At 33.2% G+C, this 26,316-nt stretch overlaps 1 protein-coding gene across 2 annotated transcripts; it reads right to left on the bottom strand.

Annotated features, from left to right (window-relative positions):
* Window positions 1-1,110: 1,110 nt before the first annotated feature.
* SAR1 (SUPPRESSOR OF AUXIN RESISTANCE1) lies at window positions 1,111-17,969 on the bottom strand. 2 transcript variants are annotated; one of them, XM_011028408.1, is made up of 27 exons: window positions 17,535-17,969; window positions 17,301-17,442; window positions 16,915-17,194; window positions 16,763-16,823; window positions 15,603-15,760; window positions 15,428-15,513; window positions 13,828-13,932; window positions 13,648-13,739; window positions 13,132-13,252; window positions 12,133-12,315; window positions 11,780-11,972; window positions 10,945-11,516; window positions 9,133-9,295; window positions 7,468-7,745; window positions 7,174-7,361; window positions 6,567-6,643; window positions 6,096-6,442; window positions 5,853-5,921; window positions 5,466-5,784; window positions 5,132-5,260; window positions 4,832-4,940; window positions 4,659-4,730; window positions 4,404-4,527; window positions 3,836-3,943; window positions 3,224-3,364; window positions 2,030-2,203; window positions 1,111-1,707 (listed from the first exon to the last, which is right to left on the bottom strand). In XM_011028408.1, the coding sequence occupies exons 1-27, from the start codon at window positions 17,735-17,737 to the stop codon at window positions 1,663-1,665; spliced, it is 4,539 nt and encodes a 1,512-aa protein (XP_011026710.1). In that variant the 5' UTR covers window positions 17,738-17,969; the 3' UTR covers window positions 1,111-1,662. The 2 variants fall into 2 exon arrangements, with proteins under 2 accessions (XP_011026710.1, XP_011026711.1); XM_011028409.1 differs by having other exon boundaries at window positions 15,428-15,510.
* Window positions 17,970-26,316: the final 8,347 nt, after the last annotated feature.

Here is a 26,316-nt window from a genome sequence, read left to right as displayed (position 1 = left end):
CAAATCCAAAAAAATAAAAATTATAAACAATAGCTAGATAGGAGCAGACCACAGTAACCTTACCCTCTCCAATCTTGCAATAATTACTTCTTAAGTTTTTGCGTCTACGTGTGGGCTTCCCATTCACGCCAAATAATACTCCTTTTTCTTGTTTGCTTTAAAAAAAAATTAATTTCAAAACTTAAAATTAATTTTAAAAAATATTTTTTACTTGAAAATATATTAAAATAATATTTTTATTATTTAAAATTTACCTTTAACATCAATAAATCAAATTAATAACAAACGCCAAATAATACTCCTTTTTCTTGTTTGCTTTAAAAAAAAATTAATTTCAAAACTTAAAATTAACGCCAAATAATACTCCTTTTTCTTGTTTGCGTTAAAAAAAAAATTAATTTGAAAACTTAAAATTAATTTCAAAAAAAATATTTTTTGAAATATTTTTTACTTGAAAATATATTAAAATAATATTTTTATTATTTAAAATTTACCTTTAACATCAATAAATCAAATTAATAACAAATGAAAACTTAAAATTAATTTCAAAAAAAATATTTTTTGAAATATTTTTTACTTGAAAATATATTAAAATAATATTTTTATTATTTAAAATTTACCTTTAACATCATTAAATCAAATTAATAACAAATATTAAAAAAATAATTTAAAACTAAAAAATCTTTAAAATACAATTAAATTGCAAAGTCAAAAGGACACAGGCATTTATTAAGCCCATCTTAATCAACCCATGGAGATAGAATTAAAATAAGTGAGTCTCTAGACGTGAACAAAATCACAAGGCATGCACCTAGATGAAACATCACTTTCAAGACGCCTAAAACATTAATTTCTCCCTTTGTTATAGGTTGTTTGGCGCTACAATTAGCCATCACTTTTCAAAAAAAAAATTAATTAATTCTTTTTTCCTTTTTACTTTAAATTAATTAATTTGATATTTTAAAATTATTTTGATATTTTAATATTGAAAATAAATAAATAAATAAAAACCTTATTTTAATATATTTTTAAACAAAAAATCACCTTAAAAGACATCCAAAACACCCTTATAAGAAAATCATGCAACCAACCCGAATTAACATGGAATTAAAGACCTCATTGAATTCTATTGTACTGAACATATCGGCAAAATCGAAGTTGCAGCATTCAACATGTTAGAAAATATAATAATTTCCCAGAACCTCAGAGTGAAGCCTCTGACAAGCTGAATCCCCTCTCAACGGCGTAAAGAACCGGCCAGCCACATGGTATATACATGAAGGTACAAGCATTCATCTCTTCCCCGTGCTCAATCCAGCCAGTGGGTAAGCAAAATGAAAGCACCGATAACTACATATATCCGTCTCAAAATTTTGGTTTTGACCCTAGCGTCTACATGCCATGATACTAACGATGCAAATGGGAAGTTTGTTTTCTTTCCCTTTCAATTAACAATTCGATCAGAACCCAACTACGTGCATACATACAAAATTCAACTTTCAGAGCCGTAGCACCACACTTCTTGGCAGAAGTCGGAACTATTGTATGCTGAAAGCAAATTGATCCTTGTCTAGTGTTAAATGCAGCTCATAATCTGTTCAAAGATCCTGATGTTTCTCATGCTCTATACACCATTAAATTCAACCGTTGCGAAAAACTTTCTTAGCAGGCAGCAGCGGATAATGCATCTTCAGAGTCCACCTTCACCTAGACACAACATAAATGATTGAAAACCCATTCAGTTCATGCAAAACTGTCGGTTACAGAATCTTAATAAAAAAAAATCTGCTAAATGTGAGTTCTCTTTCTTCAGTTGGTCAATGATCAAAAGATTCATATGTTGCTTTTATAGGAGGCAGTGCTCTGTTATCGGTACTTCTCTATCTGTATTAGGTTTTATTTGCCAGGTTCCTCCTTGTTTGGAACCATGTCAGACGTTAAGGCTACCTTGACCTTTTCTAATAAGTAAATCATTTATTAAAAAAAAAATGAAAATAGAGGAAGACAGAAAGAAAGAAATATTGGTTACCTGCTTGAGGTGGTTCTGCAAAGCTCCATGCAATAGACTTTTGAGCTTCCCATAGTGATCAACCATGTGACCCAAATTACTCAATTCCTCAAGCTGGCACCATAGGCGCTCTATCGTTGTGTATGGGAACCATGCTGCAAATGGCTTTTTCCGATTAATCAAGTCTGACGGTCTCTGCACAAGGTTGATAAAATTAGCATCTTAAGTGAAATCAGCCAGCAGATAACCATCAATTGACAGTTTTAACAATGAACTTGTTGCCTGGTCTAGAAAGAAGGAAAAAAACAGATGGCAGCTAAACAATAGTGATGCTTTCAAACATCTGGGGAAAGTTGTTTCAGCCAACTCCCTCCCATGCAGACACTTAGAGGTCATGCCCACCATTAGGGCAGCTCAGAGGATAGAACCATGAGAAACAATACACATCAATCATGTTATTGGGTCAGTTATAGATGATCATGGTCCACCATTGCCTGCAAAGCCTATCACAATGATGAATTGATACATAAACAAGTCAGCCACTATAACATATAAAAGAAACAAATTTAACTTCAGAAATGTTGATGTCTCCTGGAATATCCAACATTGATTAAATACAGGAACGAGGTTAGTTTGAGCAGCTGCCATCTAAGGTTCAGTTTGGGACATTTTAATAAAAGTTACAGTTCCTATTAGGGGTGTGCACTGTTCAGTTTGAGCTGAAAAACCAAACCAAATTGTTTGGTTCTGTAATGGGGTTTTCATTTCAATTCAGTTTAAGAACCAAAAAACCAAATTCTTTTTTTTTTTCCTTTTTTACTTTTATTTTTTATTTTAAAAAATAATGAGAAAGTATCAAATTTTAAACGATGAAATTTTATTTGAAAATAATTGAAAACCAAAAACTGAATCCAAACCAAAATATTTGGGTTCACACTTCACACAATTCAGTTTTTCATAAATACCAAAAACCGAACTGAACAAACCATTTGCTAAACCCTAGTTCCTATTGCCTTACATATTCATAATGTATGTAGTCATGCAGGAGTCAAGATTCTTGCTAATAACCAAACCAAGGACCATACCCCACTTTACACCTTTTATCAGTTGACCACAAGTGTAAAGGAAATATCATGTGATGCTGAAAATAAAATAACCTTGAACAAGCAGAGTAGCAGAACTAGTGTACATGTACTTGAAGTGGGTGCGACTTACCACTGATGCAAATGATTCGGTATACTCAAGCAACAGATTTGTAGCTTCTGTAAATCGACCATAATCAACATATAGCCTGAACAAAGATGCAGGATTTGATACTTGGCCAGCCATCCCCCAGGTCCTGTCCCTTCTACTCTCCTGTCAAACCAAGAGAATACAACAACATAGATTTGATTATGGTGACTCAACATGACTTTCATGTACAACAATGAAATTATGAGGAAACAACAGGAGGCTAAATTGTAGCAAATCAAACATCCGTCCACATAGGTAAATACAATAGGTCAAATGAAATAGGGTGAAACATACAACAGTGCTTTGAAACAAGCAAGTTTAGGTAAGGTTAACTTAGTACATGGTTCCCAACAGGACAATTATTCACAGTGATGGTAAAGTAAACGTCTCTTTCTAGATCCTCTTGAGGAAAACCATAAAAGCTGGGTTGAAAGTGTAATTTAAGAGTCCTTGAATCAAGCATAACAACTGAGAACCGAGTAATATGACGGACAGCTTTTCCAACAAAACGGTAAATATTTGAATGACAATTGACAACTAAAGTACGAGAGTGAAAAGGCTTTTGTTTATCCAAAAGGAAATCAATAAGATTACCTTGAACATATGTACCAGCCACAGAGGCAATTCAATCAGAGGATCTGTGTGGAGAAGTGTTTCCGCAACAGTTGCTGGTAATCCAGTATGAAAAGTTCTATATTTTTCCTGCAGTAAAGAGAGAGTAATCCTTCAAAACAAGATCAGACAAGGAAATAGAGAAAACATCCTTGGACCTTTCTCAAGGTAATGATGAAATGTGAGCTCAGAGATTAATTGCAAGAGAAAATCTCCAAGTCTATGACCATGTGATGACGTGTAATCCTTTACAAGCTGTTCAGAACACTGACGCATTTTTTTCTTAAAGCTGAAACATTTTTTTTACAAGCACACACAGAAGCCAGAGGGAAAGAGGGAAAAAAATATTTTTTTTCACTAATAGCATGCACCATGAGAATTCAACATGAACATGCCTGGTTAGTTCATTGTCTTTATTTGATTAAGAAGGAAAGAAAGAAAAGAATGTGATGACAATGTTCTTTACTTCAGCGTCTTTATTACAAAATAGGAAAAGAAATCATTTTGAAAACTGAGGGGTAAAAATGAAAGAAGTGCAAAAGATACGAACAAGATAAAGCTCAAGAGTCTCCCACTGAGCATTCCCCTGATGATTCTGAGAAGTAGGACCCATGTCAGGTGAACCGTGAACAACTATTTCTTCTTTTGAGGATGTCAACAAAAGACCATGCATCCTGAAATCATTTGCCAAAGTTCATTAAAAATATCTAATAGATTTCACTTTCAAATGGAACTTGATGGAAAAGGGTAGAGTGATTCATAAGGAATGGTGAGTGAGAGATAAAAACGGTGAGAATTATCCAACCTGGTAGATGAGGAGCCCAGTTTATTGGGACAGCATTTCAATGACATAGCTGAGAAAACTCTTTCCAATTCCCTGAGAAAAAGAAAGGGCCAACTCACATTCACAAACATGACAAGAAAATCATTTGTGGCCATAATAAACTGATATTACACAAATGGGACACAAGGAGGCACCTATTCAATCCTGAACCTTTCCAGAATTTTAAAAGAACTGTAAATGCCATTTCATATAAGTTTGCCTCGACCAAGAGATCAACCAAATCTGATGGAGCCTTTTCTGTTCCTGTAAGAGAAAAGAAAAATAAAAACAGTTACTCAAATGAACAAGAAAATTAACTAACAGAAAAAGAAAAGCAAACTCACAAGTTTTCATTCAACTGTAAAATGAGATGGAAATACAACATTTTTAAAGAATCCAAACTTGCTCATACACATTGTACTATAAAAATGGCCTTGGTCACCAAAAAAATGTACCAGTGAATGTCCATTTGACATTTGCTAATGAAAGCAAATATTCTGCAGATGTTAGAACGAACTCCTTTTCAAGTTTCTCAACATCAATGTAAAACTGCAGCCTTTGGGCCTGAACATCACTCCCAGTCACTGTTAAAGAAGCAAAATACATTAATTGCCTCAAATAGGAGTGCATAAACTGCACTCCAACTAAAAAAAGAAAGAGATAGCCCAAACATTCCTAAGAAAATAGCCATTCCAAGAATGCCAATTATACTATAGTACACCTATCAGAGGAGCAGTACAGATATTGGCCTAACAAAAAACATTACAAAATTTCTGTTGCAATACTTACAGTGTTCTTTCACCAATTTTTTTGCCTTTTTACTTGGATAACTCTCGTTATGAACAGAGTTCCCCCCAAACAGAGGATTTATCCAAGCATATTCAGATTGGATGAGATGCAGTGCATTGATCGCAGCAGAGAGGCCATTTAGCCTTTCTTGCAGCACAAGTGACATGCGCTGGTGATCTTTCAGATCTACTTCAGTCCTCAAACGAGCTGAATATTGATATATGTAACTTGCTGCCCGTCTCCAGTTATGTCGGTGCATTTCAAATGCGTAAAGCAACTTATACGGGTTTGGCTTTGCCAAGATTTCAGAACGTTCTGCCTGCAAGTTTCAGTATATTAGCCAGTCTGAAAATGCTACAAGAAAACATCAGATGACTAAGTTCATACCTTCCAAGCAAGCTCTTGCTCAATTTTCTCTGCTAAACCAACGAAGGGTAACTGACCATTACAAAGTACCTACAATAAATTATAGAAATCCTGAAATGAGTGTTTTAAGTATGGTATGTTTACGGCACTTATTGTAACAGTAGCAAAAGGCATAGTTCCTAAATTAGGGCCTCAAAATCATATTAAATAATGTTGGAAATGAAAAGGAAAATAATAATAGGAATATCAACAAGTAGGCAAAACCTTCATTGCCCCACGCTCGTAGAGAACAATTATGAAACGCCTCAAGCAGATGTACTTGTTCTCCTCATCTGGATTTGAAAGTATTGCACAATATGCATCGTATAAGTGATCAAGGTCTAAAGTAAACTTGAAGACGTTCGCCCAAAGCCGTCCTTTGATAGTAGTGTCTGATTCATTGATAACATCTGTCCCAGAGGAATCATCTTTCTGACTAAGAGCTTCATCAACTTGTTCCAGAGCAGCAAGAGCAAACTGACAGGCACCTTCACTAATGTTATATTGTTCAAATATCTGCATTGCCCACTGGTAGTAATGAAGCTTCCAAGCAGCAGGTGAGGCACAATCATCTGGGACAAAAATTAGAAAAGATGAAAAATGTAATATCATTGTTTGATCAGAACATAAATCCGTTCATTTGTTCCTAGAGAATCATTGATTCTCTCCCTTAAAAAGAAAAGAAAAGAAACTAACCAAAACCAAAATTGGGCAATCCTGCATCTTGAGACAAATCTTTCAAAGCTTTGGAAGCTCCTTTTCCAGATGAAGCTCTGAATATCAAGGTCAAAACAAAAATTACACCACAAAATCCATGCGATGGAAACTTTAGAGCACTTTTCATCAGAAGCAAGAATAAAGAAAGATAATTAATGCCAGAAGAAATGCATAAAAGAAAACTTTACAGGAAATCCACCATACAGAATTGTGGAAATTAGATGAGATAAAAATAAATGAAAGGTGGATGGACAATATTGCAAGCATTATAATCTTTTGGGAAGGTGAGGAAATAATTTATGTATATCATTTCTTTACATTTCCTGTGGTTCAATGAATCATGAATTTCCCTAATGTTTTATATATCTACACGTTTTTGAAGGACTAGATTAACCACCACCTGATGTGAAAATATAATAGTTAAAAGGCAACATGTTTGCTTTTGATTCCTAACATGAGTCAATTCAGATCTACACACACACACATCTAAAAGAAAAGGTCAATCCAGGCACCTCTAAAGGTACACATCAAGGGAAGGAAATATAATATCAACAGCGTTCTAGTGGCATAATGGATTGTTAAGCACCTGAAAAAACAGCGAATGGCTTCACAAACTTTCTTCTCTTTCAACACTCCCTGGAACCCATACCTAGCTTGAGCAAGGAGGCAGCATCCTAGAAGATGATGAAGAATGCACCAATCACCATCATTATCTTGAATGCTTCTAGATACCTTCTCCCTCCGTGAATTAGCCTCCACAATTGTGAGCAGATACTTAAAGTTGGAAAATACATAAAAAAGAAAAATCAGCTACATGATCTCAATTCTCAAATGTTACAGATAAGTATACATTGTTGGAAACAAAATGCTCGTAAATAACCTCAACGGCACCATATTGACCATGCCTAAGGAGGATTAAAGCAATCTCAGATGAACGCCTTAGGAAAGAAGTAGATTCTTCCCCAGTTTTGCCCCAGATAATCCAGCTTGTAAAGCCTCTTACTAAATTAACTATCTCTTGTGGATTTGGGAGACAATGCGAAGAAGGTTGGCTTGGGTCTCCAGAGGAAGTGTGAAATGTTAGTGAAAGTATAAAAGCCAATGTAAAATCACATTTCCCAAGTTTTTCATTCCACGATCTTCTGTCAGTTTTGTTATCTGATTGACAGAAGAGAAACAGGATGATCATTTAGTTAATATAACATCAAATCAGCATCTTAATAAGACAAATAGATCACAATAAAGATTAAAAGCATCCATAGTGTGTGAATTCATCAATACTGTAATGAAAACAAAGGTTGCAGCAGTATAAAAGTTAGGATCATAATATTCACAGGAAGGCTGTCCCGAAACTAAAGATAATGCTGATAGGGGATCTGTGTTGTCAATATTTGACTGGTTTTGGACTGAGGACTTGAGTTTGCTGGACAATGGTTGCAAAAATTTTATTCAATTGCTCAGATAATTCCTTCACTTGGCACAATCAAAACTATGACAAGTTTGAACTTATTTAAATTATTCACAGAATCCTGACTTGGCAAGGCCTTCAAAATTTACTTGTAAATGTTATTAAGGACATCTTGTTCTTTCCATTCACGGTTCTTATTTTCCTTTGCTTCATATCATTTGACAATCCAAGATGCCCTCTAGGGTAATCTATTTTAGATTGTTTGATTGCTTGGACCATGTGGAGATGTCTAGTATTCTTAGTAATATTAGGTTTCCACAAGCTTCCAAGGAATTTCAGTTCAAGATGCCCTCTAGGGTCATCTATTTTAGATTGTTCGGACCATGTGGAACCGTCTATCTATTCTTGGTAGAAGCAGGTTACCACAAAATTCTGAGGAATTGCTCTAAATGCCTTTCATGGACTGTAGGATTCAGAGAGATCAAAACTTGCAGTGGACATTCCCTGTGCTTGTGTTGACTTAGGGTGTTTGAAAAGAGGCGTACTGGAACTTTCTTCATTACCAATTTTTGTCCAAGCAATGATTTCTGGGATAGTATGGTCTTTTTGGCTCCTCCATTGTTTACTGCTGTAGAGGAGATTGTTAGGACATCCAGTGAGATTGGCCAGCTACTATGATTAGTTTTTCCACAGGAAGATCTATCATACTCCAATTAACATTTTGTTAACTTTTATTTCCTAACAATCTTTTCTTTCTTAAACTAAAAGTAACTGCCTACTGATAGCCACTACGCAGATTGCCCAAGATATGATTGCAATTTCGAACAAACTATCACTAAAATAAAAGCAATGACCAGCTCAATTAACAGGAAATGCAGGATGGTATCCCTCTGTTATCCAGTGAACAGAACCTGGCTAGCTATATCCATTTAACATCTAATGCAGCAGACTTGTCAATTTGCAATGCAGAACCAACCTTTTAAAACAAAGCAGAATGAAAAAAGAAACTGCCAAGTGATGGCAACTCAACTGATGAGCATATAATTTCCAGTTTGGAACAAACGATCACTTAAAATAAAAGCAATACCAGCTCATTGATAAGAAAATACATGATGGTATCTCTCTAAACAGACTTACCAATTTGCAATGATGAGAGTTGGGAACTAAAATCTTCAATTGAAGGAGATTCAGAGGGTGTGGTGCTGAGGAAATGGATAATCAACCACTCAGAAACAATTTCTTGAATCATAGGAATGAATTCAAGTTGTATTCTGGATGTATCATCATGCAACATATTAATCTGCTTACAAAATGAAAGGAAACTCATTTATTCAAATTCAATAATGCATAGCTGAAGTCAGAAGCAATTTTATTTTATTTTTCGTTTTTTTTTTTTTTGGGGAAATAATTTTTTTTTAAAAAAATAAAAAAAAAAAAAAAAATCCCCTCGTTTTTTTTTTTTTTGGATGGATAAGTATTTTATTAAGAAAAATTTAAGAAACAATAGAAATAAGAGGATTAGGCAGCATCTCAAAAACATAATTAATGGTTGCATGCAAGGGAAAAAAAACATGAAAGCATAACTTATAAGATGTCAGAATCATCTATATTGCTTCATGATTATGCAAATTGTTGCAACTTTACTCTAATGCAAATACCCTATAATATGACTTCATAGTAAACAATAATACTAAGCAAGAACCCAATACATTGTCTAATTAAGATAACATGATTTTGAACCATGTATCATAATGTAACCTGATTAAATATAGGCAAATATTGACAGTTACCACATCTATTGCAGACAAGAAATAGCTGGGTTTAGACCCATTAACCACATAAAAAAGGGTATTTTGGTCAACACTGAGGATAAAGTCTTCCAGGTTAGATAAGAATCCTGAGGCCTCAAAAGTTAAGATTTTTTTTTTAAGTTTGCAGTTGATAATATAGGAAAGCTGAGATGCCCTCAAAGTTGAGACTTTTCCTAGATGACAGTGCTTAACAGATTAATAGGAAGAATCTATTGCAGATTATCAGGCAACCATAGAATAATGCATGACCCTAATATCTGGTGATGGGTCAACGTAGGGAGGTAGCTAGTATTCATGACTTCTGCATCATTCAGTCGCATGAGAAATGTGGATTAGCCTTCTCTCCAGTGGTAGTGAGCATTAAATTGTCTAAAAGAGCATAGAAGATTAGAACTTCCTTCTGTCTCCACGGGAGGATGGCTTATTCTCCTAGTAATCATTCAGTTGCATGAGAAATGTGGAATAGCCTTTTCTCTATTGGTAGTGAGCATTAAGTTGTCTCAACGAGTATAGAAAATTAAAGCTTCCTTCTGTCTCCATGAGAGGATGGCTTATCTGCTAGTGATCATTCAGTTGCATGAGAAATGTGGAATATCCTTTCTCTATTGGTAGTGTGCATTAAGTTGTCTAAAAGAGTATAGAATATTAGAACTTCCTTCTGTCTCCACGAGAGGATGGCTTATCTGCTAGTGATCATTCAGTTGCATGAGAAATGTGGAATATCCTTTCTCTATTGGTAGTGTGCATTAAGTTGTCTAAAAGAGTATAGAATATTAGAACTTCCTTCTGTCTCCACGAGAGGATGGCTTATTCTCCTAGTGATGTCTTGTTTAAATTATCTGCTAACAATTAAGCTTCTACTTTAACCTACAATAATTCGAAAGGGGATGTTGTAGGCCACAACCCTAAAATGCAGGATGAAAGCAGGGTAATGTATACGTTTAGCATATTGATGAATTAGGATCCTGTGTACAGGTACAAAGCATAGGTGCATTGTTGTAATTCTGGCCAGTATAGAAAAAGCTGAAAGTCGTTTAATAAACAAAGGCAGGCTGAAGATATATGGTAGTCACTTGAATGAATAAAAGAATTTCATTTAAAATAAAAACTAAAAGGCAAGGGAGAAGAAAAACCTGACCTGTCCACTGATTTTCAGAAGATAGCTTACAAACAGAAGAATGTCCAATGCAGACTCAAAGATAAACTTAGCAATTTGAGAAGTAGCCTGGACCAAAATAGAAGTATTGATATCAAATGACATTTCAGCATTTAGTTTTTGTATGATCCTCCGGGGTACAAGAAATTGTAGATAGCTTTCAATGACATTCAAAACTTTGCTCCAAGATGTAGCTTTTTTGGATAAAGTATGCAGAGATAATAGCATGTCAATAGAGAACTTCCTCAAACTTTTACGATCTGCCAGCTCCTTGTCCCAAGCAAAATCACCTCCAAGATCTGATATGTGATCTGATGATACTGATGAACTGTATCCAGTTTCCAGAATCTTCAGCATGCGTGGAACAATTTCCTCTGATGAAACAATGGGTGTGCTAATGAGTGATTCATAAAATACAGCAGATGCTGGTTTCCCAAGGTGTTGGCTCATACTAATAATGCATCTCAGAACTTCTAATAGAATCCCACGTGCAGACTCATCATTGGATAAATCCAATCCGAAGCTTGCAAGATCGACAAGTTCATCAGAAGAACCTAGCCAAGTAAGAGAAAGAGAACATACAGGTTAGCAACAGTAAAAGGAACATAACTATGAAAAAATGCAACAACCAAGCCTCAAACACACACAAGTTGGGGTTGGTTATATAGAACCTTTTTCACCATCCCATGAGATCATATATACCAAATTTGCCTCAATATTGAGATACTTTAAATCCTTTTATACCACTCCATCCAACATAAATTGAACACATGAGACATTTATTTAATGGCATGTCACCTAAGAGAGTCAAACATACCATCGATAATCATCTCGATGTTTTCCAAATCACGAAATAGAGACACTGAATTCTTTCTGACTAAACAAACAGCACCTGCAGAGGACTGAACTAACAAACCACATGGTGAATTGTTCTTGCACCAGTAATGGAAATAGCGAGCGCAGAAATTTTTCCAGTGGCAAAATACTGACATTGGACTTTCACTGACACCCTGCAAAAAAGTACATGAAATATCAGTCCATTACGGTCTTTGAACTCCCTTCTATTCTCTGTTTGCAAAGAAAAAGGTTAAGTAATAACATACACAGACACACACAGACAAAGTTTGGAAATAATTGAATCTGTGATTAAGGGAAGAATTGAAGAAGTGCCTGATTTTCAATCACTGATCGAACTTCCTTTTTGAGCCCATCAACAGTTAAGGACTGGAATTCCAAATCAGTCCAGTGCCTGTGGTAATCCAGCAAAGTTGAACGAAGCACGTCGTTGTGATGAACACCAGGGAGAAGCAATCTACGTATAAAGATAGAAGATACAAACGGTACAATGTTTTCCTGTAAAAAATTAAATTGAGCAAATGTAACCAACATATCTTCATGTGTATACCATGTATCACACAGAAAAGCAGATGAAATGGGAAAAAACAAGAAGAAGAATTTGAAGCTCAGCTACTGCATGGAAGTGAATATGGCACTGAGCTAAAGCCAGACAAAATATTGTATTAGATACAAATCTAAGCTCAAATAAAAATGGTGTTCCTATACATCCAGTGCCTTTTTACATGACCATATAACTCTGTTCCGTCTCTCTTGAGCTTTTGACAGTCCCCAGAGCCGCAGAAGGGGGGATAGACGTTGGGCATCCACCTACTTGAAACCACGAGGACAAATAGAGCAATATTCATATTCCAATCTCATCAGTAGTCAGTTTAAACTTGATCATGCATTTGATTATAATTTCGGGCATTTTTTGATCATCGATATGGAAACTGTACACAAAAACTAAGAATGGAATGTTGTATTGTTTGTAATGGGGGGAAACTAGAAAAGGCACTCAAATAGGACCCAACAATGCATTAGAACTCTTTCCCTTTTGTGTTTATGGGTGTTGTTGTAAGGGGAGCTACTTGGTAGCATTTCAATCCTGGTATGTCAAGCCAGGAAAGCCATGGGAAGCGAGGAGCAGATAAGACTAAATACAGCAATGGGAAAAAAAAAAAAAAGAACTCCATCAAAGGGCTACCTGGTTTTATTCCAATTGAAGTGGGACTTGGGGATTGAGGTTTTGGAGATAGTAATGACTTCAGCAGTACAAATTCATCACAATAGTCTAAAATTCAAAAGGCATGCTAAATGGCAAGGTAAAAACACCTTCATAGATGAAAATAATGAATACGTAATCCAAAGAAGATCATCTGAAGAAAGTTCGGAACTTTGAAATAGCTGCTCAGCAACAAATTCTTCCTGTAAAGTATAGCAGCGGGCATCTTCCCTGACAATAAGTTGAGAAGCTTCAATAAGATTCTAGAAGACGTGAGTTCAGTGCCACATACATGGGGTTTGGATAGCTGGATCAATGTATTAATCAGGCATTTATAAAAATAACAAACACAACAAGAGCTCATGCTATAATTGCAAGAATCGTGTAAATAAAGTATGACCCTTGGAATAAAAAAACCAGGTTAAATAACTTGATTCAATCATTACAATCAAGAACTTTAAATAGCCAGACCAACTTCAAAAAGAGAACGGAAAAGGTGCTATGAAGGAAAAGGGAAATGAAAAATAACTGGCAGGGACTCTTAACAGATGAGTTTTAAAAAAAAAAACTTCAAGGTTCCAAATGAACACATTAATGCCAAAATCTAATAAGTGAACTCAACTTACGTATCAATATGAAACAATTTATGAGATAGCAATCCATTGTCTTTTAATATCCATATCTTGTCTGAACTGAGTTTGACATCGATACATTCCCCCTGATAAAATCAAGCAAATAGCAATAAATAAATCTTACCTAAGAAAACTATAATAGACAAACAATGATCCGGAAAAAATATTGTTTACCTCCTCAAGAGAAATATCTTGCATTGAAGACTCTACTGACAAAACAGTCTTGTCCCCCAAAGTACAGTGAAGGCGATAGACATGAATCATCTCCCTCCTAATGTCCTTTTGTAGTTTGACCCGACAAATAATCAGCGTTACCACAATTGATTAAACAAAAAGTAAACAAACAAACAACTTTGCAATCTGTCACCAGATGCTGCTAATATTACTTTTGTTCCAGGGAAGTTAAAATAACACACAACACAATACCACAATTCAACATAGAGATATTAGTGATGAAATTGACTCATAACTCATTAGGCACTTTCAAATTGCAAAAGCATTAAGCATTCCAATCACACTTCTCCAGTTGACCACAACTAAGGCCATAGATTCTATGAGTGTTATCTCCTCAATGCCACTTTTCTTTTGTATGATAAATCCTAGACACCAGCCACACTTTTATCCCATTCAAACTACTAATACCATCTTATCTATCCTTGTGTCGTTAAAGTTGCCACCATATGTTTATTTGAAGTTCTGCTTAACCCAAAACTCATTTACAGGGTATTCATCACAACAAAAAATTTCAACTTGCCCTAACACTAGTTCATCGATCAGAATAATGTCATCACTAAACAGCCTGCATCAAGGGATCTCACCTTAAATTCAATTAGTTTTATAAGACTGAAGCAAAACAATAAAGGAATTTCCATTAGTACTACCAATTCTTATTTATCCTTCATGTGTGTCTTATTGAATTTGTAGAGAATCTCCCTTCTTCTCTAACACCCACTGAAGAACTTCCATCAACACTCCATCAAAAGCCTTCTCTAGTTTGATTAAAACCATCCACAGTCTCTTCTATTCTTTCTGCATTTCTCGATGGAACTCCTTGTAAGAAAGATGGTCAGGATAGTCCATTTCTAGTAAAACCAAATGGTATTTCAGATATCATTGTGTCATACGTTAATTTGCAGCCTGACGCTCTCTTGTAAAGCTCCCTAATGATAGGTCTAATGCCTCAATAGTTCGTTCAACTTTAGATATCACCCTTGTTTTCATAAAATGGAGCAAGGAAGCTCCTGCAATTATGATGCATCATCTTTGTACTTCATATCTTTGTGAAGAGTTTGGCTTAGTCAACTGTAACACCTCATCTCACTAATAATTTAATATATTGGAAAAGTGCACTCAAAGAACTCGATCATTAGGTCATCATATCAATAAGTGGGTCACTGGTAGGAAAAACATTTAGTTTTGTAAATGTTTTTAACCATAATATCTCAAAAAGGAAAGAGGAAAGCACAAATTTGTTACAATTTAAATGGTTTAAGCAAGTATGCTAAGAATAGAAATTTGGTTAATTAATTTTTATTCCCATAAAAAAAGTGCAATAAACTTCAGTGTCTACACTTTTCAAACCACAATAATGTTATATTTTTTTTCAGTAAAGGAAACAGCTAATTTAAAAAGAAAAGGGAAATGAATAGCCTTTTGCTCCATGAATACTGACAGGATCATTGACAAAGAGAAAATGAGACACCATAAATTACCCACTCCAACCTTTACCCAAGCATATAATTATTAGTCTCGTACTCGGTTTAGAGAAAAATACCAAATTATGCCTACACAAGACAGCTAATGGAGTCATGCTTGCATCTTCCTTAGCTTCACCGACCCACAATCTGGCAAATGTCACTGCTGAGTAAAGAAATATAGAAGGAAACATGAAAAGGTGTGGATGATGTTATGCTAAAGCCAACAAAAGGGGGAAAAGTCATAGGAGTTGCCTTCTGAATTCGGAATGCCCAATGCATGACTTAAAATCTTGCTGCGGAAGGACAAGTTCCATACTCGTAACATCCCATCAGAATGAAGCACAAACAAAAGTTTTAGCCCATGTGCCTCTGATATTACCAAATCCTGTACAGCTCCAACCATCCTACCCCTGCATGGGATTTAGCCATTTTAAATTTTATCAAAATACAAGAGACAAAAAAAAAGACAACAATACAAGTATAAATATTTCCAGGTACATAACCGGTATGGAAGTGACCAAAAAAGTTGTTATTATAATTTATAGTGTGGAAGAAATTAACTTTGGAATTAATAAAAAAGATGATGACTTGATGTTGCTTGTGTTATGATCAAAGATTGTTTTCTTACTTTTTTGTTGAAAAAAAAAAAGAATCATTAAGAAAAGAAATTGTTTTGGTTGGGTAATAAAATTGCAAGTGCATAAAGCATGCAAACTTGTACATGATCAGTGCATGGAGATAACAAGATGGAGGAGTAAAAACTATTCGTATCTGTTTACAATGTCAAGAAATTTTAACAGAGATTCAAGAAAAACATGCTTTGCAGGAGAAATGAAGCATGATAACAAGCTGATCAAAACAATCAACTCAACCTCACAATATACCAGCTACACTTTACTAATAATGTCGCTACCCAGTAACCCGGATATGGTCCAACCAAAGAGAGTATTAGAAAGAAAACCTACCCTTCAGTATTTTCGTGAAGGTTTTTTTTTTCTCTGGCAAGACCCAACCTTGCACCTACCTCGTTAAGAACAAGCTTACAATCAGAACAAAAAATGGACTTTGGAATGCTCTTATAAATTATATCTTCTAATTGGGTTTCCTTTTGATCAACTCAATTCAAAAGGCAAAGGCACCCTCTCAGGATTTGACAACATTACATGACAAGATTGAAACTAACAGCTCGGTAAAGGTAATGATGTCACATAAGGCCCTGCTACAGATACTCGCTTCCTTTTCAAAATAATGAGTCAAGGATACATTATTCTATAGCTAGGAACAAGTGGCATGTGCATTTCGATCTTTGAGGTGAGTCTTGGTCCATACCAAACAGTGAGAAGGATCTATTATTGCTAGAACATGCAAGTATAGCATGAGGAAGGACATTTCATGAAGAGAAATGTTAGTACCTTGACATGAAACCCCACAAACGACCGATCCCTGAATCATCCCGCAACTCATTCACAAAACCTAACCAAAAAAAATAAGGAACCATCCACGTGTGCAACAAAATAAAAGAAAAGGGAATAAAATCTTGCAAGAAAAAGTGACACTCGGTTACCAGGGGTACTATGGTGAAGCAATCCAAGTTGAAAATAAGCAACAGATCCATCAATTCTACCTACTGCAAGACATCCAGCGGCCGCTGCTACACTAGTTATTGCCGCAGGCTCGGAATTACTGGAATCACGACCATTCAAACTAAAATGGGTAACCTCATCCCTTGGTAAAACAGGCAAGGAAGAATAAGCAGTAATGTTTCGGAGTTTGATAAGATAAGCGACTCCCGAAATTGTCAATGCATAGAGCAAGTATGGATTTGTAGTAGAGAAAGCAGGCATCTGCATTCACAACACAGTCAATACCGCAAAAAACAATAGAGGAAAACAGACAGACATAAAATGGGGCAAAAAAAAGTCATGCAGCTGAAGTTAACTACACCAATACCTGGCTCTGATTCTGGCAAACATAAGCGAAAGGGCAAAGGGCATGGGGAAAGGTAATTCGCAACCCGGTTGTCCCGGGGAAGTCTTTAGTAGCAGAGAGTTGAAGTAACTCGAGAGTTTTAGGCTGGGACTTATGAATCCTCCTATTAATTGCAATTCCAATTAATGCAGGTCAAATGTTTGAACAAATGCCATAAAAGGAAAAAAATGAAAGAGAGAATGAAATTAAATGTACCAAATGAAAGAGAGAGGCGGATCGCCAGTGATGGAGGAGGAGCCATAATCTTCAGTGAGAGAAGTTGTAAGAGTAATGGAAGCAGCAGTAGCAGAAGAAGTGGTTGATAAATCAGCGTCGCCGACGTCGGGGACAGATATGTCGATGAATTTGATGGAATCAGTGCCGATAATGGGAACCTCCATCCCCCCCCTGGCACTCATAATTTATTTCTTCTTCTTTCTATCAAGTTGTCACTGCTGTTGATTGATTGTAGAGGACGGAAAAAATGGTGAAGACTGGTTAAAACCCTAGCACTAGACTCCTAGTGCAGCACAAGAGAGATGGGTTTTACGATTTCTTTCTTTTGTCCCCGCTTCCCCCTTTTGTTTTCGTGTTTTTCGTTTTCCTTTTTCGCTAGCGCGGTGGTATCCCGACTCCACTTACGCGAGCGGTGGTTTGATATCGCTTTTATTTTCTGTTTTCAATTTTTGTTTTCGAAGATTTTAAAATAAGACATAAAATCGTTTTTGGTTTTCAAAAAAATGTGACAGCGAATTTGTGTGTATTGGGGAGTTTAGTACATTTTAAAGGTGTATTATATTTAAAAAAATATTAAATTAATAATTTTTGTAATGTTTTTTTTATAGTTTTGATGGGCTTGTATCAAAAATAAAAAATAAAAATATTATTATAAATTTTCAAGCAAAATATATTTTAAAAAAGTATTTTACATTACAATATTAAATATATATTATGCAACCTTTTGTTATGATAGGTTTAAAAGTAAATAAATATGTTATCATGGTTCCGGATAAAAATATTGAGAGACACTCAAAGTTATCTAGGACTAGTATTTTATTTTATATTTATTTTTTAAAGTGTTTTTTTAATTGTTTTTTACATGAAAAGGCATTAATTGATGCATTTCAGAGTTATTTAATGCTTTTAAGATATTTTTTATGATTTTAATATGTTAATGTTAAAAATTAAAATATATATATATATATGTGTGTATGGAAATAACATATTCTAATACCTTTTTTATTACAAACACTTTTACAAAAGCATGTTACATTGTATTACCAACACACACTAAATCTAAGATGTTTATGTTCAAGTTGAGGCTAGTGTTAGTTTTAGATAGAGAATAGACCTATGGTGTCTAGAAATCATACAAAATCATGCAAGGGTTCAAACTGGGATAAGATTGAAGACATTAAAGATTCAAACTAGGATGGAAATACAAGGTGCTCAAGGTTCAAACCAGGACAAGATTTAAGACACTCGAAGGTTAAATCAATAGGGATCAAGGTGATCAGGGTTTGAGCCATAACTTGGTCTAGGGTGTTGGAACCTTAAGGGCCAAGTTCAGGGTGCAAAACCTTTGGATCAAGTCTGGTGGCTTAATTTGACAAAATTCAAGGCATTTAGGGCATGAGCCATGAGGAATGTTGGAAGGTCCATAACTCAAGCCAAAATAAAATCTAAAATGCTTAAGTTTAGGTCAAATATAAGGTCCAGAATTTGAGCTAGGATCAAATTTGAAACACTCGAGTTTCAGGTTTGAAATGTCTTAAGTTTGAGTCTAAAATATTAAAATTTAAACTTAGTCAAAGCACTCAGGGTATGGATAAGAGAAATTAAGCTAGGATTGAGTCCATGACTCCTAAAATCAAGTTTAAGGAATTAAAACAACCCAAGTTTGTGTATATGTAATCAGTATTTTGTAGTATTAAAAGTAAAAGTAAATTAAAATGAATGCTCGAGAAAATAACTTAATAAAAAAATTGTTTTGCAAATCAAAATCTTGATATGATAACATATTGTAAGAATTTTTTCCACATTAATAAATTTACATGAAATGACTAAGATATATTGTAAATTAATGAAAACTAATTTGGTTAGGTGATTTATTGTTTCTTCTATTATAGATTTACATTTTTTTTCCAATCCTTTGATTTTTTTTTCCTTTTAGTTTTTTGATTTTCAATTATGTATTTTCTTGGTTAATAAAATTAGTACTTGAGATTGGCTTTTTATTCAATGGTCTTAGTATAGGATTCTCGCAGTTGTGAAATAAATATTAATTTTGGATTGACACTCGAGTTTGTTAAAAATAGTTTGACTTTTTCTTTATTGCTTATTAAATTGAAAATTAAGAGATTGAAATTAAAAGTGAGGATCAAACAAAGTGCTCTTTTTATCATAAAAAAAAGTGTGTGTGAAACAAATAAAGAGAAAAGAAGAAGGAAGACAATATGGTTGTCGAAACTAAGTTGGATCTTTATAGTCAACACATGTCATCTTGGTAGAATTGTATCACGATCAATCCACAAACATCGAAAAGGAATATTTTTAGAGGTTGCATGAGTTTGCTCACGTCACTTAACCCATGATGATATCTCTTATATACTAACACATGTATTTAACACACTATAACTTTCCTTCTTCTTCTTTTTAATTAAGTACTTGAATTTATAATATCTTTTCAAATAAGCTCTGTATTGCATCCCATATAATCCAAACTTTTTTTGTTTTTAATCTGACTCTTGATTTTTTTATAATTCTTCAGTTTAGTCCCTGATATTATCCCACTTAAGACCAAATAAGACCCGAACGAAGAGAGAATAAGAAAAGAAAAGGGAAAAAGATAACTCGATAACTAGGATGGAGCATTGTGGTCATCTTTATGGTCCAAGTCGACCAATGTTGCTCTGATTTATCATCATCATTGAAAAGAAAATATCAAATTAGTTTGTTTATGTCAAAATTCATTTTCATCGAACATCACGGTTTTCTTTATACCTATCAAATTAATTGGATCATGATATGACAACTCTTACCCATTTTAATTTAATGTTACTTTTAGATTTGGAATTTGGTTAAAAAGTTTTAACATTAACCCATTTAGCTAGGTTTAATAACAATGTTAAAGAGTTATTCATGACCTATCCTTTTTTTTAGTTTAATAAAATAACATTACTTTATTATTTTAATGAAAAAAAATTCAGAAAGCATCACCTAATAGGTTTTCTAGTTAATTTAAGTTTCGATTGATTCAATTTAGCAAGCTATATCTCTATACATGTTGTTAAAACAAAAGCCAGCAAGAATACCATGAACTCCTCGAATTCGTATTTGCAATGGAGCATGAGCAACAGTTACTCAAGCTCAATTGTTTTTATATTTTTTTTTTGTTGTAAACAAATTGCTTAGTTCTACAATGAAATATGAGGTAGTTGACTAATTGTTTCCATTTATCCATACTTTTCTAGCTATGAGATGCTAGTTAATTATTAAAAGAATTATCATGTTAGCTGATATGCTTAATTTTCATGTGATTTTCATCTATTTTTACTTTTAATTTTATGCTAATTTGTCTTGAATATCATCTATTTTTACTTTTAATTTTATGCTAGTTTGTCTTGAATATTTTTATTTTTTATAGTTTTTATTTGTTTATTTATTTTTATTTATACATGGGAAGAAATAAATTCATGAAAGCCAATTGAATAAGAAAGTTTACATTAAAGAGATTGTGGACATGTTTTAAGAAAGAAAAGGGAAAAAAAAGTGAAATTTTTTATTATGATAATAAGAAACTTTCATGCTATAAATCTTATGAATACATCTCTATAAATCAATAATAACTTTTTTTATAGATACCAAAATTACACGATCTTGGTATAAAAAGAAAGCTAAGAGGAATCTCTATAAATTTGATATTATGACATTCTCCAAACAAATCATCCTAACAGTAGAAATATGATTTAAAGTTAACGGGTCAGAATTTACTAATTTTTCAAGAAAAATCGATAAACAAATACAAAGAGACATCGGAACAAAGAAAAAGAAAGAGATTAATGGAAGAGACCATATTAAAGCTCATGAAAGAAAAAAAGGTTCTCTTACCATTGAAACTAGAGAAAAAAAGGAAGAAAGAATCATGAGAAACTAAATGTTGTCATAAGAAAAAAGGTTCTTTTACCATTAAAACCATAGAAAAAAGATAAAAAGAATCATAAGAAACTAAATGTTGTCATAAAATGTTTCGTCAGCATAATCTAAGCAATAATGTTCTATTATTCTCCTTGATTTCCTTTGATGTATTCCAATAAAAACATGATTTATTTTATATTCATTATGAACTAATTTTTTCTCTCTCCAGCTTTGATATAGTCTAATTTTTATTGCACAATTTAAATTCCATGTTATTGTTTTTCAATGTTTTCATGTTAAGTGTTTATCCTTATTTTATTATTTATAATTTTATAACTCATTGTTGTTTGATCTATTGAATTAAAATGAGAGATCGAGAGGTAATCTATGATTAGAACTGTTATAATTTAATTTTAATCCATTTGTTTTTAATTTAATTTTAAGGGGTTAAAATTTAAAAATAAAAGATCAGGGCTTGAATGTAAAATTTCAAAACTCCAATGACCAAATTGAAAATGGTCATTCCCAGACCACACCGGTGCCGTTGCTACATGCACTGTTCTTCTTCTTCCTCTGGAGCTGAAAGTTCGCCTGCAAAGAAAGGAAAGGAGGGAGAAATGAGGGTGTCCCCATCCTACCAGAAAAACACACCCAAGCTTACTCCGTGTTCCCGGTTTTCTTTTGTCCCACACGACTACATTAAAACGCCGAGGAAACCGCCACCAACAATCCGGCATGGGTGGGACTGTTGGTGCCCCAATACGACTGAAACACAATGTCCCCATCCCTTATCATGGTCCTGGGGAGATAAACAGCAGGCAACCCTATGAAAGGTAGAGGAAAGAACGAAAAATGGAGGAAAAAAAGACGAAATTAAAAAAAAAAAACAGGGGACCTTCTGGGTTCCCTTTCAGAATACTAACAAGGGATTACCCAGGTCTTTTAAACAAAAAATCACTGAACCTACAGACGGAGGAAAAAAGAAGACAGGGAGAATAAGAGAGAACAGGGGACAAAAAAAAACTGAGAAAAAAAAAATGAGAAGAGAGGAAACCAGAGAGGGAGAGAGAGAGAAAACAAAAACAAAACAAACGAAGGAGACGAGAGAAACAGAACGTGAAAAGGAGAAACAGGGAGAACAGGAAGAGAAAGAAGGACGAGCTTCGCCCAGCCACTGCAGTCTCCTGCAACGTCGCTGCAAAGCCAGGTAAGTCTTCTTCCTCCCCCCGCCCACTATTAATTCACCTGGGACTTCACGTTGAATTTTAATTAACCCCCTCCCCCTGGGCACGCATGCCTCTGTCTGCAGCCGAGTTACTGGCATGGGGCCAGTAACCGGTTCGGCCGCTGGGTGTAGCCCAGCCCGTATGGCTGGGGTACATCCAACCCAGTTAAAAAAAAGGCTGGGAATAACCTAGATCAAATTACTTTTGATTAAGGGTGTGTTTGATATAATATATATATCCTTGTGTCTTTTTTATATGTATTTTTTTATATTGATGTTTGGCTAAATGAGCTTTTTTTTATATTAAATTTTTAAAAAAATATTTGAAAATATTTATTGATTTATATATGATCCTCTCACGTGTTGTTTTATTTTTTCTTTATATATTGTTTTTCTATGTTGCATGTTCAATCTACAAACCATTGTTATTAAATGCAAGTATATAATGCAATGCATTTTTTTTCTTCTTGTCCAAAAATTGTTCAAAAAGAGTAAATAAAAAAGGGTAAACAAAAAAAAAAAGCATAAAAAAATTTCTTCAATTAAAAATCCAAATCTGACGAACTTATTCATTAGTATCACAGTCAAAAATATTATATTTTTTGAGTTTGTGTAATATTTATCAACGTCAAAATTAAAAATATTCTTAGATAAATATTCATTAACACTAGAGTCCTGAATATTATAGGAAGAACAAAAAAAGAAGAGAAAAATAATGAGTTAACCCAATTGATTATGTTTTTTTACTTTCTTCTTTAATTTTACCTTTTATTATTGTGTTTTTGTTTTTTTACTTTCTTCTTTAATTTTACCATTTATTATTGTGTTTAATTAGAAATTAGATTTAATAATTTATTTTAGTTTGCTTTTTATTGTGTTATTTTGGCTTCATTAATCGAGAATAATGCTTAACAAATTAATTTAAGTTGACTTGGCTTATTTTTTATTTTATTTTTTTATATAAATTTCATCAATCAACACTGAGTTTGATATTGACGATTGAAAATTGAGTTTTATAATTTGTTTTGATTTGCTTTCTATAAAGTTGTCTTAATCTCATGACCAAAATCACATATTTAATGGGTTAACACGGATTAAATCAAGTTATTTTTATTTTATTTTTTTATAATGTTATTTTGGTCCGATGACCAACATCATGAATTTAACATATTGACTCTCTTTTTTTAATTGATTTCTTTTTTAATCGACTCACTTTCCATGATGTCATATTAGTTTTATAACTTGAATCACAAATTTGATTGATTAACTCGAGTTGTTTTTTAAGTCATTTTTAATTTATTTTTGTTTCAATCTCATCATTAAATATTGGTTACTTTATAACTTATTTTAATTTGCTTTCTCTTAAATTATTATAGTCTCATAACCTCGTCATGGAATTAACATGTTAATCCGGGTTGACTCAAATCAATCCAATATATCATTATTTTAATATTAAAAAATAAGATATTATCTTGATTTTTTAATCAAACTATTTTTTTATGAATTATATGGATTATTTTCTTGACCTACAAATCAACCAGGTTATATCAAATTAATTCTCTTGTATTCTAGTATAATTAAAAATAATTACATTCCAGAAAAATTTAACCCAACCTATAAACACAATGCAGTTCAATGACCTAGTATTATATAAAATATAATTACATGAGATTTTATAGCTTTGAACATTGTCACATAAGCACGTATTTATGAATTTTAAGTAATTAATTGAGAAGGATTGATTCAAGTCTTATATCTGTCCAGTCCATTCCCATGAAAAATATAAATTTTCACCGGCAACTCATTTTTTTATCCAAGTAATCACACACACACACAAGCTCTACAGTTTTTGACACCCTAAAACAAATAAATTACAACATGAATTATTTAGGAATTATTTTTATTTTTAATTTATCATGTATAAAAAACAAGCCATGTTCAATTTGTAAACAACACCACCAGCGTTTTTTTAAAAATAATTTCAGTTCCAATTCTTCTAATCCTCTTGATAATAAATTCTCTATTTTGTTTCTTTGAAGGCAAAAATAAAATAGAAGATATTGATCACACCTTAAAACCTGGACGATAATATAATTAAATTAATTAAAAAAAACCTAAGATTCCCAGCGAAATTACTATCGCCCCTCTTAGTAAACACTGGATTAGGTTTTCTTTGTCCTTCAATATCTAATATTTTGGCCTTCGATTTTTTCTTCTTCTAATTTTGTCACTTGACATTGTAATGATGAGAGTTTGGGCTTGACTGGTTGTTTTGTATACCTATATGTCAAGAAAATATCTTGTTGCTTGATTAATGCGTAATTTAATAAAATAAAATTTATTTTATTGATTTAGAGCAATTTAAGTTTCAAGGACTAAATTTTAAGCCAAATAGAACCCACTTTAATTTTCTTTAGTTTGAGACCAAGTTGTATGGGCAAAGAAAAAAATCAGGTTTGTGTTTTTTTTAAATACTCAACTTCTTTTTTTAATTTAATCCTTACAATTATTTTTTATGGGAATTAACTTAATGGTATATATAGGTTGTCTAGATATAGGAATCTTGCAATATCAAGAAAAAGTATGGTGCTCGGTTGATACTTAATTTGTCAAAATAAATTTAAATTATGTAGATTTAGAGCAATTAGGGCTTGAAGGGCCAACTTTCAAATTTAAAAAATACAAGGGACTAATGTTAACAGGCAAGAAAAGATTGACTAGCATGTGCAATGCACGCACCAACAAGTGAAAAAAGTCGCGACACTCTAGCGACATGTACAATTTTTTCTAGTGGCGAAACATCACCTTTTGTTGTTGCATTGGAAGCTCCGTGGCGTGAGTGGGCAACAAGCTTGATGTGAAGATCGATGGTTTTGTCGCCAAGAGTGCTTTCTTTCTTATTTCCTTCTTTTCTCTTATCGAATTTTTCTCGGTCCTTATACAGAGTGCATTTTTTTAATATAATTTTAATATCCAATTTTAAATTTTAAGATGTCTTCTCATTTGTTTTTGAATTTATTTCTCATTCTTTTGATTGTTTTTTTTTTTTGTTTCAGGTCATTTTATAGAGTTGATTTTTTTATTTATTTTATCATTCAATCCAAAATTATAAATTTCCCTCTCTCTCTATATATATTTTAAATATGGTCTTTATTATGTTAATTGCTACTTTTTTTTTAGATTATTTTTCAATTTTATCATTCAATATTAGATTTATTAATAATTGAGTTTCATTATTTTTCTCGATGAGATGATCTATATGCCAAGACCCACGTCACAGATTTAAAAAGTTAACTTAAATCATGAATTTGAAAAGTTAGTCACAAATTTAAAAAGCAAACTTAAGTTATGAATTTGAAAAGTTAACCTGAGTTGATGTAATTTTTTTAAAGTTGATTTTTTTATATATATTTTTTAATTTCATCATCAAACATTTATTTTTTTAAAAAAATTAGGCTATGAGATTTTATTTATGTGAGGCTATTTTAATCTCACCTAGATTGTTGGTTCAACAGTTTAGCCTAGATTGACTTAAGTTTTTTTTTAGATTGATTTTTTTTAAATCTAATATTTTTCCAGTTTTGTCCATTAATACTAGATTGGTTTTAAAATTGCAATTCATGAATTTTTCTATTT

The sequence above is a fragment of the Populus euphratica genome, unplaced genomic scaffold (assembly GCF_000495115.2).
Source record: "Populus euphratica unplaced genomic scaffold, PopEup_1.0 scaffold7.1, whole genome shotgun sequence".
Lineage (NCBI taxonomy): Eukaryota > Viridiplantae > Streptophyta > Magnoliopsida > Malpighiales > Salicaceae > Populus > Populus euphratica.
Note: the sequence above shows the minus strand (reverse complement) of the source record. Positions and strands in the feature narration are given on the sequence as shown.